General features: G+C 45.7%; 1 protein-coding gene across 2 annotated transcripts in view; it reads left to right on the top strand.

Moving 5' to 3' along the window:
* The window catches only part of LOC144950849 (phosphatidylinositol 4-phosphate 5-kinase type-1 alpha-like), a 56,500-nt gene extending 40,268 nt beyond the window's left edge, over positions 1-16,232 (top strand). For both annotated transcript variants that reach the window (XM_078880983.1, XM_078880982.1), the window contains exons 11-15: positions 497-581; positions 3,813-3,977; positions 5,009-5,162; positions 7,474-7,643; positions 15,553-16,232. In XM_078880983.1, the coding sequence (XP_078737109.1) occupies positions 497-581; positions 3,813-3,977; positions 5,009-5,162; positions 7,474-7,643; positions 15,553-15,707 (729 nt within the window). In that variant the 3' untranslated portion in view covers positions 15,708-16,232. The remainder of the gene's footprint in view (positions 1-496; positions 582-3,812; positions 3,978-5,008; positions 5,163-7,473; positions 7,644-15,552) is intronic.
* Positions 16,233-16,514: the final 282 nt, after the last annotated feature.

The raw sequence follows: 16,514 nt of genomic DNA, 5'->3' as shown, positions 1-16,514 counted from the left end.
TCCTTAATAGATCTGGATCCGTTCCCATCGGTGAGCTCCTCCAACAGGAGAGGCTGTCTTCTTGGTTCTTTCGGTAAAGTCACGTAGAAGGGAAATAATAAAATAATAAAAATAAAACATAATAAAATAATTCTCACGACGTTTCGGTCACAACGCAAGCAAACTGTTTATAAAGGTTTGGTTTACCTGAATGGGTGTGAAATGTAGGTGTGTGTGTGTGTACATCTGTGCGAGTTGAGAATGGTGTGTTATGGGTGTTATATTGCGTGTGTACACATCTGTGTGTGTTTAGTAGTGTATTACATCATAATGTAATTTGTTATCATGCGTAACAATGTGTATGCATACACTTGTGATGTTTTTGATCTGTGTATTATATGTGTGTATGTGCGCTTCTGTGTGCTTATGGCTGTCTTGCGTGATTTGAATATGTGTTTAATGTACGTATGTACGCGCGCGTATGCGCGTGCACGTCTTTTTATGTGTCTGCGTTTAGGACACCGTTTCGGTGCACAGACCAAGTTTTTATGCAGAACGGTTTTTGAAGTTTATGTGCAATCAAGTCTTTAGGAAAACTCCATGTAAGTAATATTGCCTTGCACACACATTTAATCCGCGCGTGGCTGTGTTTATAAACGTGACGAAGCACATCTTAATTAAATTACAGCACCGTATGTATTAAAAAAAAATTACACTTCCACCCGCCCCTCCCCTGTTTATTTTTTTTTTAATCAAAAGTGAGATCGGTGCATCTCATAATCTGGATTATTCATGCCACACCGATTACATGACCAGCCACCCCAGAGCACAGAAGACCCCAGAATAATCTGCGCGCAGTCATCATCATCATCATCAAGTCTTCCCCCGTTATTCGCGAGGGATACGTTCCTCAGATGGCACGTGAATAGCAAATTTCGCGGATGATGATATTGCCCCTATGAATCTCTAAAATGAATTGCCTCAATTAAATGCGTTAATAAGCTATTAAATACGTGGGAATGATCATAACGCAAAAATCTGAAAATTGGTAAGTACAAATAAATATTAATGAGTATACGTAAATGTTCAAGTATCTCATCACTTTATCTCACCACAATAGCACGGTTCGCTAAATACGGTGCGAAATAAGTTTTATATACATACTTTATCACGTAACTTTACCTCGTCACTTTCTCACGTCACATTCTCTCTCTCATCGTGTTATCCTGTCACTTTTTATCGCTGTCGACGCACTCGTGTCGAGTTCCAGACGCGATTCGCGGATAGCCAAAATCACGGACCGGTGCGAAATTAGTTCTATATACATACTTTATGACGTAACTTTATCACGTAACTTTACCTCGTTACTTTCTCACGTCACATTCTCTCTCTCATCGTGTTATCGGATCGCTTTCTCTCGCTGTCGACGCACTCGTGTAGATTTGCAGACGCGATTCCCGGATAGCCAAAATCGCGGAACGCAAGTTCTGCGAATGACGAGGGAAATGCTGTACCGCATTCTGCGAATTATAAACTTTTTTTTTAATCCACGGCACCCACTCTATACATTTCGTTAACTTTAAATTTTACACCCTTGTCTCCCGCTTTCCCTGGGGCGTATTTTTGTAAAATTACCCCGAAGTTTTTGTGGGGTGTGCTTCTTAACTTTCCCGGCGTCTTTCATAATCCGGAGAATGCGGTCGGCTCGTCGCCGATGGTGCGCAAATGCCGAAGAGCCCCAGTGAATCATCTTGGTTCTTTCGGTAAAGTCACTTAGAAGGGAAATAATAAAAATAAAACATAATAAAATACAATTATGAGACATCTCCTTTACCAGTGGCAAAATATAGTAGTAGGTTTTTACCCTTTCAACTGGTACAAAAACTGACACCTTTATACAAGGCATCATGTTTGCAATAACCAAGTAGTCAAAATGCAAACAAAAAGAAACAACTCTGATGATGATAATGATATGCACTGTCCTTTGAAGTTGATTGGTCCACACCCGAGACAGCTTTTCTTAGAGCCTAGTTTCCATTGGTGTTGGACCAGATGACGCCAAAAGGCGTACAACTTGTGTTGTGGTTATTGCAAACATGATGCCTTGTATAAAGGTGTCAATTTTTGTACCAGTTGAAAGGGTAAAAATACGATTCTCACGACGTTTCGGCCACAACGCAAGCAGCCGTCCTCAGGTGAAGAACAGGTCTGTCGGAATGACAGCGTCTGACAGACCTGTTCTTCACCTGAGGACGGCTGCTTGCGTTGTGGCCAAAACGTCGTGAGAATTATTTTATTATGTTTTATTTTTATTAATTTATTATTTCCCTTCTACGTGACTTTACCGAAAGAACCAAAGAGATGAATCCCTGCAGTCACGAAAGCTTTAAATCGAAAAGCCCCAGTGAACTTTCTGACCTTTGAAAAAATTCCCGATGGGCAACCCGTTTGTGTCCGTGATTAGCGCCCGGCTTACATTTTCACCGGACGCTGCAGCAGCTTCAATCCGTTTTGCGTACGGAAGCGTGCTTGCGTGGCGCAGTCTGTGCTGCCGCCGCTATCTTTTAGCGGTTCACGAAAAGAGGAACGAATGGAAAGCGGTTTGACGCACGACCGGAAACGATTGTTGCCCCGGGGGGGGGAGGGGGGGAGGGAAGCCGTCTCTCCTCGATATTAAAGAACGTTCCAAGTTCGTCTGCCAGTGTGCTCTCTGGGCCTGCGGTTAAAGGAATGGTCCCGATCTCGTCGGTTGTCGGAAGCTAAGCAGGTTTGAGCCTGGGTAGCGTTTAGAAGGGGGGGGGGGGCGAGCACTCCGCACAAACGGGTTGCCCCCCCCCCTTCCCTCCCCGCTTGCGGGTGCTGCGTGGTAGACAGCAGAGGGAAGTACAGCAAAGCCCATTGTTGTACTGCACTTCCATGCCCCCCCCCACCGCCGACATTCCCTCACGTTCACCGACCCATGCTGGCCAGCGTGGGGAAGTACGTTCCAACGACCCTCACGGCCCGCACTGCCTGGTTCTGCAGTTGATTAGCTAAAGGCTGTCCACATGTGCACGTGCAATTATTGCCAGTTCTTAATTTCAGCCAGCCTCTGTCCGCATCGACGATCCGGAAAATATTCCCACACGCAGCACACCACATCCCCGTCGACCTCGCACTGTGCCCGTGGCTCCTAGTTGTGTGCCACAGACTGCTCTCTGTTAGTGGCACCAACATTTTTTGGTGAGAAATTATTCCCGTGTGTGTAGAGTTAACTTGACGCTGCCCCGTGAGTTTGCGATCCAGAAAGTTTTTTTAAATTGTCTCCCCCTTCCCACCCCAACGGCATGGATGGGTTCATCACAATCGACCGTGTGAAGCAGGGTAACGTGTGGGTGGTTACCCCACCTCTTCCAAGACATCTGGCCAGTGTGGAAGAGTAGGCCAAAAACACCCTCCGTCTCGAGCCCCCCTCTAGTTGCAGGTCTCTCCGCCAGCAGCGGCTTGTATGTTGAACTTCTTTCGCACTGTACGTCGCCAACCGTGCTAATCGTGGGTGCAAGAAATTTCAGGGTTGTCTACTTTTCCCTTTTCTTACCTCTACCGCACGCTTACATGTTGACCGCCGTCCAGCTTTGGCCAGTGAAAGGAGATCGGAGCAACACAAAAACCGCCCCACCCCACCCACCCATATGGCCACACGCGCTAAGCCCCGTTATGAACAAGCTCCCGATCGCAGAAAAAGCCGCCTTTCTGCCAGCGGTGGCGGTTTCAGGGGCTTGCACTGCCCCGCTGTTAACTTGTTAACTTGGCATCCACCGCTACCCCCCCCCCCCCTCTCGTGCCGTCGCCAGCGCTGAAGTCGTCGCCGTCCAAGAAGGGGCGTGGCGGCACCGGCCCTCCGCGGCGGCAGACAACTGTGACCACGGCGACCTCCATCACCGCCAGCCAGCCGCTGGACGAGAAGGAAGACAAATACTTCCGTGGGGCCTCCAGTCTTCCCAACCTGGACGATGAAGGTGGTGGTCTATCCCTTCCTCCTCCCCCCCGCCCGCCCCCGCGCCCGCCCGCCCTATTTCTCCCGTGTTGTTCATATTTTGTTTGTTGCGGTTGTACCTGACTCAAGAGCCGCATGGCTCGCAGGGCTATACCTAATAAATGAAACTTGTGTTTAATTGCTTTTTTCACTGGCAATTCCGTGCCGAGCCCACGCTGCACCCTCTCGCGCTAACGGGCTGTTTTCTTCCACTGGCTATTTCGCCGAGCCAGAAGTGTAACTGATAATTAATTGCCGGGCCTCGCAAGACAACGGAGGCATCTAGCTCGTGGCCGATCCAGGACCCCAGGGGTGACGCTGACGAAACGTTCGCTGCTGCGTGTGTTGCGAGTTGGCACACCATGAGGCCGTATCTGTCTTTGTCAGCACCGATGAGGGTTCTGATTGTCAGATGGCGACACTGGATGTGTGTGTTTGCCTGTTTGACTCCTTTCGCACCGTACGTAGCCAACCGTGCTAATCGGAGGTGCGGGGTGAAGGACAATTAAATTATTACAAAGAGCAGTTCTAAAGAAATTCGTTTTCAATCTAGATTTAAAAGTGCACTGCTCTAGTGGCTTTCTAATATGCGAATGAAGAGCATTCCAGACGGTCGCGGACAGTGCATCTGAAAGCCCGCGATGCGGTGGCCAACGTCTTTGTTCGACGGTTAAGCAAAAGCCGCTGCGAGGATGACCGGAGTTCACGTGATGTAGTTCATTTGTGGCAATCACGTTGTATGTAATGAGTGCAACCTTATAATGTACTCGTTCATGTTCTATGGGTTTTTTTGCACCGTACAGACCCAGCCCTGCTAATCGGAGGTGCAGGGGAAGGACATCAAACTAAACACAAAAAGCGATTCTAAAGAAGTGAATATTCAATCTACTGCTCCGTTCTAATGACAGTACCAATGAGAGTTGTGTATCAAATTGGGGGCAATAGTTCTGTGCTTGACACTGCTAAGCTGCTGACACTGTTGTTGTGTTGTTGTTGTGGTGGTGCTGCTGCCAGGTCTGCCACATGGTCGACCGGACATCCTGCCCAGCACCCCTCCATCGCTGGAGGATGCCACCACTGCCTCCATCGCCACCACGCTGTCCTCAACGTCGCTGTCGGCCAGCGAGCATTTCCCAGTGGAGATCGCTCCCGCACACCCTGCCAACCGGTAATATACAATGTGTGAATCGGAATCAGAATCGAAATCTTTATTTATCCTGGAGAAATCCGATGAGCTGTGAAGCTTTTAAAAAAAAAAAGTTTTACAGATGTCCAGTAGGGGCGGGTCACAGAGTTACAACAACAAATCGTATTTTTTTTAAACGACAGTGCAGAGTCTAGGGAAGGTGAGCAAATCACTAGAAAGAAATGAGTAAATTAACATACAAAAACTAAACGGTTTTTATTTCATGATCTACAAGTCCACTGAGCTATTAGTTATTTTTCAGAAGCGACCTGGCCACAAAAGCTCAACAAAGTGGCTTATCATGTGGAAATCTATAGCAGCCAAAAATAATCTATATACCGCTTGCAACATGCGCTAATCTGGTCTCACGCACGCGCACACACACCAGATTATAAGCCACCCATCTCATTCCCACGTGCCGCTATTCAGAAGCCGTAATAACCATAACCTCGCGGTTGTTATATGACGCACCGGCAATATTTGCTTGAAAAGACGGGGGGGGGCGGGCGGGTGAAAAATGTGCGTCTTGATTTGGATAGGTTCGTCAACTTGGCGGGTCACGCAGCACCCTTTCATTATTCTGAATGGGAGGCAGTGACGTTTTTATTTAAAGGGCACAGATGCCACCGTAGGGGACGCCACGAGAAGGGACGTCTGTGGCGCACGCAACATACGGTTGGCTTCGAGTGCTTCGCTCTGTAAATGAAACGGCACCGAGCCTCAGAGACGCTCGACAGACGGACGGGCGTGAGTGCGTGGAGAGGAAAATGGGGTGGAGCGTCATCGGTTTGAAGTCTGGCTGTTGATTTTTCAGTGTTTAATTCCATGCTTATATTTCTGTATTCAATTACCTGGTAGGGGTTGGTGGCTTTGTGTAAGACAGATGGTGTTTGCTGTTGACAGTGCTGTGCAAACTGCCCAGCCTGATGCTGAGTGGAACAGCGCTGAGGTCAATGTGCTGCCGCTTGGCAAACATGAGGGTGGGGGAGTGCGAGGGGAGGAGGGGGGACGCTCTGCATTCGTCCCAATACAGTACGACTAAAATATCAGCTAGGGAGGTGGCCGGGTGGCTCAAGAGGTCAGAGCGTTGAGCTCACACCGCTGAGAACCCCGAGTTCGAATCCAGGCAGCCCAACCCGTGTAGCGATTACATTTTTTGTTCTAGATTTGAAGTTTTCGTGACTGCAAAGATCCATACTCTTTGGTTTTTTCGGTAAAGTCACGTAGGTAGAAAATAAAAATACAATTAAAATGAAAAAACTTACTACAGTAATTTTGCTGTAGCAGTTCCACCTGAAGACGGAAGCTTGTGTTGCCTCCGAAACGTCGTGATTTAATTTAGTTGTTTTTTCATTTTATTTTTATTTTCACCTACGCGACTTTACCGAAAAAACCAAAGAGTATACATTTTTTGTCTCAGCCCCTTGGTCACCAACCCCGTCAACATAAAGTGTTTGGGCAAATCCAACCTTTGCCCAGTGCCTTGCCAAGCCAGGCTGACGCTGCTCCAGGATGCACGGCTAGGTTTTGTTTTCCACCCTGCAGAATGCCAAGTCGCTGACGTGCCACGCTGCACTGCGTGGGCAGTGCAGCGTCTTTGACGAGTGTGGGCGATGCCGTGATGCTGCGTTTGAATTAAGCTTAAAAAAAACTAAACTATTTTTTTATTTCACCAGGAAAGGCCCACCGAGCGTCTTAGCTTTTTTTCCAGATACGACCTGGCCACAAATGATAGCCCGACGAAGTGGCTTATCATCTTGATTTAAAGCTTTCGTGACTGCAGGGATTCATATTCTTGGTTCTTTCGGTAAAGTCACGTAGAAGGGAAAAAAAATCTAAAACAAAAATATAAAACAATATTGTTTAATATTTTTACTATTTTATAATTTCCCTTCTACGTGACTTTCCTGAAAGAATCAAGAATATGGCTTATCATCGTGTGGAGATTTATAGCAGCCGAATGCTCTGAACGCGCGATTCTGGTTAGACAGGCCTCTGGGCCTACCTTGGCTCCTCCCACCCTCAACCAGTCCATATATACAAATACTGTGTTCTTGGAATTTCTCTCACTTGATACAGCTATCGTGCTGTGACTGTTCCACCTGAAGACGGAAGCTTATGTTGCCTCCGAAACGTCGTGATTTTTATTTAATTTTAAATTTTACTTTTACTAATTAAAATTTTTTACCTACGTGACTTTACCGAAAAAACCTAAGAATAGGCCTCTGTGTCTCTCTCGGACTCGTGATGGGCGAGCGAACGTGCGTTTTTTTTGCTGTGCCCGTCCGTACAGACGAGTGGTGATGCCGGAGGAGGTGGAGGTGACGATCGAGAGCGGAGCGGAGCCCGAAAGCGCAGACCCCTCCGGCGCGGCCAGCTACAGGCCCCATCTGCTAAGGGGGCCCCCCCCCGCCACCCCCCCCACCCGACGGACAGGACAGCGACATCTCCGAGGTTTACTTTGTACGTTCGCCACACCCACACGGGGGGTGGGGTGTGGGGCTAGGGCTGAACGAATTGGGGGAAATATCTGATTGCGATTTTTCTGACAGATATTGCGATTTGATTTGCGATTAATTTTGACTGTCTTTGTGAAACTGTGGACTATCCCAGCCACACCAGAAGATGTGGAAGATTTTTGCGGGGGGAAAAAAAACTGTGTTTTTATTTAACCAGGGAAGGCTTCGCTGAGCTATGTAACTCTTCTTGAGAATTGACCTGATCACAAATGATAGCTCAACCAAGTGGGCTTATCACGTTGAAATGTATAGCAGCCAAATACTCTAAACGCACGTTCATATATGTGGAGGGAAAAAACCAGAGGACCCGGAGAAAACGCCACCCGACTTCGGGGGAGAACGTGCAAACTCTAAATAATCAGACGCCACGGTGTGGCAAGTTTAAGGGGCTCTTTATGCAAAAGGCAAGTGGGAAACACTGGTAAAAAAGTAAACATCCATTGACGCCTTTAAGGTTATTGTTGCGATTCATCAAACCACTTCCTGGTCCATTTGTATTATCGCTTATTGGGAGGAGCAGTCGCACAGTGGTTAGCACCGCACTGTGCTATGAAACCAACGATTCTCGGCCACGGCCAAACATCAGTGTGGCGAGTGACTGTCACAGCCTGTCGAGGCGTTCATCCAACAGTAGATTTCAACAAATAATCGCTCAATCTAGATTTGAAGCTTTATTTACTGCAGGAATCCACGCTCTTTGGTTCTTTCGGTAAAGTCACGTGGGTATAAAATAAAATCAATCGCGACGTTTCGATTGCAACGCAAGCAATCGTCATCGGGTGAGAAAACCACAGCAAGAAACATTTTTGCAGCCCACACGCTGGTATGGTTTGTCTCAAACACGTGTTTGCTGAGTAACATTGATCTGCAAGGAGCCAATGGTCGATCCACTAAACATTACTACGTGTGCGCCTTTTGGCGTCATCTGGTCGAACACCATATGAGACTAGGCTCTAAAGAAAGCTGTCTCTGGTGTGGACCAATCAGTTTCAAAGACAATGCATAAATTATCAGAGTATTGTTTTTTTGTTTGCATTTGACTGCAAGTATTGTGGTTAATGTAAGCATGATTCCTTGCAAAAGGTGTCAGTTTTGTTGCCAGAAAAAGGGGAAAAACCCTATTAGTTTTAATACGTGATTTAACAGTGGCTCGCCTATGGAATCGATGATCCCTACCATAGGAATGTGGAATTTCCACCACTGGCTCTGGGCAGAGAATTAACACCGCTGCGCCGACGACACACTTTGGCTGTTGATTTAACAAGCGTGTACCGACTGTTTGTTTCGTTATGATCTGCTGCCGCTGCTGTTTGATTTGCTGACATAACCCGGCACAAGCACAGCCATGCATCCGTGAATTGAATGTGACCCCCCCGTCCACTTGACAGTTTTCTCATGGAAAGCAGTGGATTTGCTCTCCTCTGTTGCGCAGAGCGGTCTCTTATAATCAGAGTAAAGTAAGTTTGTGGTATCAGCATTTGGTCCATGGCCCTCTCGGCCACTGGACTATATCTGCTTGCCACCTGTAGTTTGCGTTTCCACTCTCCCCACCACCCAGCTGTACTTAACCTGCGTGTGTCTTCTAGCTAGACGGCTTTTCCCAAAGGAACGTAGGTTCCCTCCCCATCCCCGCCTCCTACTATTGTTGCATGCAGATAGACCCTGCTCGTATCAGAACCACCTCCTCAAAGGAATTGTTGGGATGCCCACGACGATTGTTAATGCTGAATAATAATAATATGGATGTGGTGGTTCCCAACTTTGTGTTTTTAAGTTGTTTGGGGGTCGGGGTCCCTGAAATGCTAAAGGGGGGGGGGGTATAGTAATAGGTTTTTACCCTTTTATCTGGCACCAAAACTGACACCTTTATACAAGGGATCATGTTTGCAATAACCACAACACAACCAGTCAAAATGCAAACAAAAAGAGACAACTCTGATAATGATATGCACTGTCCTTGAAATTGATTGGTCCAAACATGATCCCTTGTATAAAGGTGTCAGTTTTGGTGCCAGATAAAAGGGTAAAAACCCATTTCTATATGTTGCTACTGGCAAAGGAGGTCTCATAATGGAATGCTTACCCCAAGCTCTCAATACTCTGATAGTGCGCTGTTTTTGAGTTGTACGCCTTGTGGCGTCATCTGGTCCAACACCAGTGGAGACTAGGCTCTAAGAAAAGCTGTCTCGGGTGTGGACCAATCAACTTCAAGGACAGTGCATATCATTATCAGAGTTGTCTCTTTTTGTTTGCATTTTTTTTGCTTGTGTTGTGGTTATTGCAAACATGATCCCTTGTATAAAGGTGTCAGTTGTGGTGACAGATAAAAGGGTTAAAGCCTATTACTATATCTTGCTACTGGCAAAGGAGGTCTCATAATTGGGGGGGGGGGGGGGGGTTAGTTTAGTTGCCCTTCCCCCGCACCTCCGATTAGCACGGTTGCCTCCGTACGGTGTGAAAGAAGTTCAAACAAACTAAAAGAAAAAAATGAAGCTAGAGACGAAACAGTCGGGCAGATGGACAAGAGTCATCGTCGTCGGCAATACCCGAAGGAATCGCCAAGTGAAGTTCATGGGGAACGGCAAGGAGAAACGAAACGGTGGAGACGCCGCAGTGATTTAGAATGAATCCCCTCTCTTCTCAACAGGCACTAGAATTTTGCTTTAAAGCTTTCGTGACTGCAGGGATTCATATTCTTGGTTCTTTCGGTAAGTCACGTAGAAGGGAAATAATAAAATAATAAAAATATTAAACAATAAAATTCTCACGACGTTTCGACTGCAACACAAGCAATCATCATCAGGTGTGAAATCAAAAACATTTTCTTGCTGTGGATTTCACACCTGATGATGATTGCTTGTGTTGCAGTCAAAACGTCGTGATCATTTTTTCGCTTGATATTTTTTTCATTTTATTATTTCCCTTCTACGCGACACTACTGAAAGAACAAAGACTATAGGCACTAGAATGTTGTCAAAGCGATGGCTGCAAATGTTGCAGTGGTAACATCGAAAACAGGCGGCCGTGTGCATCAGGAAAGTGTTAAAGTATTTCAAGTTCAAGTTCATTTATTTGGTATAGCCCTGTGAGCCATTCGGCTCTTGAATCGGGTGCAACCGCAACAAACAAAAACCAAAAACATGAACAAGAAAACATCTTAAAATATTGCAGAAACGCTGTGTATTGAGATTGGTTGGGAGACGTGGTACAGGCTTTGAGACCAAATGCTTTTTTTTTTCTCTCTGATTTCTCCCTTTTTATTTTAGCGGGGTGTCTATGAATGGATCGCCCCCGCGTATAATATACAATTGTGATTTGTACGTCACGTTTAAATGCAGCTACATCTCACCCCAAAAGTAAAAAAAAAAGTTTGAAGTGCAACCCGGCAAATTACTTGCACGCATTATGACTTGTGGAAAAATATAGTACTATACGAGTTGTCAATCTAACAGGAAAACTATAAAAAAAACATTGATGCACGTTGTGTACACGTGATAAGCCACTTCGTTGAGAAATCATTTGTGGCCAGGTCACTCAGTGGGCCTTAGCTGGTAAAATAAAAATAGTCAACAACTTAGTCTCAGCGGTAGAGCGAGCGGGATGTGGCGAGCTCTCAAATCCTGGTGGCGCATTGGCTCAGCCCATCATGCCTTTGGCTAGGGCTGATAAAATACGAACCACTTTGTTGGAAAGTCAGTGGCGCTTGTCTTATGGGAAGACTTTCCCCCCCCCCCCCCCCGCCATAGCAAGGAGTTTTGAGGATAGTGGATCACGTCTATAGGAGTAGACACGTGATCATAGCGTTCACCATGAAGCAAACCGCCACATGATCGTCAACCTGAGCTTAAGATCGGCATTACGCAATCGCGGTCTGATCTCGATTTGAAGCTTTCGTGACTGCAGGAATCCATACTCTTTGGTTCTTTCGGTAAAGTCGCGTAGGCAGAAAAATAAAACAAAATAAAAAATAATATATCACGCAACACAAGCGGTCGTCCTCGGGCGAAAAAAATTAAATCCAGCAGTAGAACTGCTGAACCGGCGAGAGAGCTGTTTCAACGAGAGGTTATTTACGTGGCGATGGGCAAGCAAGCGGGGTCTGAGCTGGAAAGGAATTCCATCCACGGACGCAAGCACGTCAGTTGTGTTCATGCGGTCTGCTTGGTGGACGAGTCGCTTGCTGACTACCGTTTGGGACGGCTTGCCCCCTCTGCCGTCGGAATTTAGCGAAAGTGAAACGGGGGGGACCACTCCATGTCCAGCGTAGAGACTGACTGCTACCGCCATGGGAATGGGGAATGTCTACCGGTGGAGAATGCTCCGCTGGTGGAGATGAGTGTGGCGTTGCTTGAGGGGACAGTGGTTCTTAACTTGGGGTGCCCTTACTGGGGGTGCGAGCCATGACCAGATTTTTTTAGAAGGTAAATCATCGAAACACAAATTAAGCACGGGCACTTTAGTACGACTACTTTGTTTCATCAAACCCCAATGCATTTATTAACATACTTTTTTTTTACGATTGAGATCCAAAGGAGGGGGGTGCAAGGCTGCAGGTGAAGGTTAAGAACCACTGCTTTCGGAAGTCCAATCTAATCTGTCTCCCTTTCAATCTGGAAACAAAGCAGGTGGCTCGGAGGTCAGAGCCCTGAGTTGGGCCCCACTGGGATCATGGGATCCAAACCAGGCAGCCGCTTGTGATCAAACGGAGCTCTTGAAGTGTGCAGTGACGAGTCAATGTATCGGCCGGGTCACCGATTTGCTTTTACAACTCGTGTTGAAAAAAGTTGGGAACCACAGTCGTGAAAATTGTTCTTCCTGAACGGTGTGTGCTTTTTTTTTGCGTTGAGAATAATCCTTAGTTTATCCAGGAACTTTTCACCGAGTCTCAAGACTCCTGTTCAAGAGGGAGCAGTTGTAAATCGGTATTGTTTGGCTCGGTAACTGTTTAAAATGAACACGTTTGCACTTTGGGGGGAAAAACCGGAGCACCTGGAGAAAACCCACCCCGTACAAAGGGACATTAAACTCTGGTGATCCGCGTAGACACATCAGAAACCTGCTTGCTGTACTGTAGTTGTCTGGCCACCTTGCAGCCCCCATCAGGTGTTGTTGAGTCTCACGAATCATCTCCACAAATCATTGGATTACAGGTGTGACACTGATTGCATGCGCTGTGCGTGCGTCATATAATCTGGAGTGTCTTCTAATCACGTGTTGCCCGGAGAATGGCATGCGCAGAGCTGCTGTCTACTCTGGCCTCGCGTTAACATCGCCGAGTGAAGTGCATGGCATTGGTAACGAGAGAAAAGAAAAAAACCATAGAGACGCCAACAATGATTTTTATAATGAACCCCTCTCTCTTCTCTCAACAGGCACTTGAATGTTGTGAAAGCGATGGCTGCCTCTGGTACAGAGGAACATAGAAGGCAGGTGGTCGTGCGCATCAGGAGAGCGTTTTAAAGTATTTAATAAGTCAGGGCATTTTTACATTTGATGAGCAGCTACGTCTTGCCAGTATCAAAATATCAGAATAGATTCCTTGTGAAAGGTTTCGGTTTGATGTTTTGACATCTTAACACCTGTTTTATTGCCAGAAAGGGCAAAAACCTTTTGTTATATTACATTTGATGCTACATTAAATGCTGCTAAATTCCAGGTCCTTGAAAATAAAATATTAATTTGACTCGTACGACAAACAATTCCACTTGGTGGCGAGTCAGGTTGGAATGTGGTGCACTCTGTGGATCGGTGGCAACTTAAAGGAATCTCAGCAGTAGTTCTGTGATGTCCGCATCCGCGTGCCACATTCTAACAAAGCGTTACACTGTTCTGCGAGAGATGCCAATGGATTATCACTCATGATTTTGACCCTGATAGCATGGGCGTGCGTCTTGTAATGTGGACAATTACATGAGTACGCATCCAAATAGTGGAGCATAACCAACACGAACGATTTTTATTTGACCCCAGGTAAGGCCCACTGAGCAATGTAGCTATTTTATGGAAGCGACCTGGCCGAAAATGATAGCGCGATTAAGTGGCTGATGTGCACACATTTACAGCAGCCGAATACTCCTAAACGCATGGTATGGCTGGTTCAGTGGGTTGTAGAAACACAGAGTTCGTAATATGCGAGAAACCCATCTGCTGGACAATGAGGCAGTACAGCAAGTAGGACGTGAACCCGCCAGCGTGGTGTCTGCGTGTTCCCTGGTTATGTGGGTTTTCTCCAGGCATTTCACTTTTCTACATAGAATAAAAACGAAATAAAGAAGACCAAACATCACGAGTAAGGACCCTCTTGAAAAGAATCTTGACTCGATGAGGGAATTCTTGAGTAAACAAAGATGTTTAGTAGTAGCAGTATTGTCCGTGTGTTGAACTTTCGATTAAAGCTTTCGTGACTGCAGGGATTCATCTTCTTGGTTCTTTTGGGAACGTCACGTAGAAGGGAAATAATAAAAATAAAACATAATAAAATACAATTCTCACGACGTTTCGGCCACAACGCAAGCAGCCGTCCTCAGGTGAAGAACAGGGCTGTCGGAAAGACCAGCCCTGTTTCGGCCCTGTTCATCACCTGAGGACGGCTGCTTGCGTTGTGGCCGAAACGTCGTGAGAATTGTATTTTATTATGTTTTATTTTTTATTATTTTATTATTTCTCTTCTACGTGACTTTACCGAAAGAACCAAGAAGATGTGTTGAACATCTTCTGCACCGTACGTAGCCAACCGTTTCAATCGTGTGTATTATTAGTAATTGTGTGTATTCGGAGCAATTGCGTGTCTTCTGGTGTTGCTTTGGAAAGTGCTCCATGGCCAATGTGCGTTCAGATTTTCACGGGATAGGATGCGGCGCGTTTTGTTTAATTGTAGCTGGCCAAATGTAATTTGGTGTGCAACAATGACGTGGTGGGTGGCTCTGTGAGTGGCTTATGCGTCAAAAGCAACGGGCCAGCCCCGCTGGTTTATAGAGCCGCCTATGATTACACCAGGTTTTGTCCAGTGTAGCGAACTGGTCGTCTTATCCCAGGCATCGGTGTGACTGCGCCAAGAGAATATAAAAAATTTGTTGAAATTAATTTGGTTAAACAAAAAATTCGAGGTCTCAGAATTATTTTCTTGGTTCTTTCAGTAAAGTTACGTAGAAGGGAAATAGTAAAATAATAAAAAATAAAACAATTCAATTCTCACGACGTTTTGATTGCAACAAGAAAATGTTCTTGCTGTGGTTTTCACACCTGATGCCGATTGCTTGTGTTGCAATCGAAACGTCGTGACAATTGTATTGTTTTATTTTATTATTTCCCTTCTACGTGACTTTACCGAAAGAACCAAGAATATGAATCCCTGCAGTCACGAAAGCTTTAGAAGAAAAAAAATCGTTTGACTGCCACGTGGGAAATGTCTCCAGCAGGAGACAATGGGAAAGCGAGTTCCCCCCGTGCGTGTAGCTTAAAGGGATCTCAGAAATACTTCTGTGATGTCTCTTCTGCGCCATTCTCTCGACGCGTGGATACAATACGTTGCTGAGAGTTCCGAATGGACTCTTCACTTCGTGGGACAATGCCGATGGAAAAATTGTCGTGAAATCGGGAGCAAAACGAAATCTACTTTCGACGCATGATTGTACCGTGGTTTTGTTGGCGGCCTACTTTATAAATTGGTACTTGCCATGGGAATGTGGAATGTGCACCACTGGATCAGTATAGATGAGCACTGGCCCAATGCTTGGTTGAACATGGACACATTGGAGTGTTGGCGTTTGGTGACGGAGCTGCTGCTTGTTTTAAATGTAATGGTCGTGTACGTCACTAAAATGTGTTTTTGCTGTGTGTTTTTCTCCTTCAAGTGAACTGGATGAAGAGGAAAAGTGCGAAATCTTGCGGTGAAGGATGGAACACAACTGTCATGCTTGTAAAAAAAATGTTTCACATTTGTGGGAAATGCATAATTTGGAGTCATTCTATGATCGTTTTAAGAACTATTCTTGAACGCAGTATTTGAGAGGGGGAAGAAAATTGTAGTAAATACTGAACCTTTTCTTATACAAACGGAACTATGGGTCTTATACAGATATTTTAATTGTTTCAGCTCTCGAGCAATGATTACAAAGTCTGGATCATTATTGTTAGACTTATATTTATGTTGACAGGATGCAATTGGTCTTTCTTTGCCCAGGGATGGTTATATGTTTATGAACGTCTCATTAAAACAAACTTTTCATAGGCTGCTTAACTCCTTAGGAACTTTGGCTTTGTCTATATTAGACCAACAGTTTTTATTATCGGATGTCCAGTTTAGTTTTAAACATCGCTTCGCGTGAATGTTCTCGTAATCATCAATGCCTAGAGCTGTGTCATCACCGATGGTTGTTCTACCCCCTCGTTCCTTCTGCTGCCCTTGAGATGGCCATCTGTTCAAGGTCACCTGCTGCATAGTGCTGCTGTTCACGCAGCGGGCTATCCCAGGTTTGTCTTATAGTGGTGTAATTCTGATATTTTCATCTGTAAATAAAAGTCACAAACAATGTTCACGACGCTCTGTGGGTTTTTTTAAAATATTTTTGTTGTTGAGGCCTGTGGGTCCAGTCGCCTGCAATGTCAGATTTGGACAGTTGAATCAGGGTTGGGCCTATTTCTAGATTTGAAATTTTTGTGACTGCAATAATCCATACTCTGGTTCTTTCGGCATATTTCAGCGATTGTTTTTCGCTGTGGTGGTCCCCACCTGATGGAGGACGCTTGTGTTGCGCCCGAAACGTCGTGATTTAATTTAGTTTTAATATTTTATTTTGTTATTTTCACCTACGTG

Source organism: Lampetra fluviatilis, chromosome 59, assembly GCF_964198595.1.
Source record: "Lampetra fluviatilis chromosome 59, kcLamFluv1.1, whole genome shotgun sequence".
Classification (NCBI taxonomy): domain Eukaryota; kingdom Metazoa; phylum Chordata; class Hyperoartia; order Petromyzontiformes; family Petromyzontidae; genus Lampetra; species Lampetra fluviatilis.
Note: the sequence above shows the minus strand (reverse complement) of the source record. Positions and strands in the feature narration are given on the sequence as shown.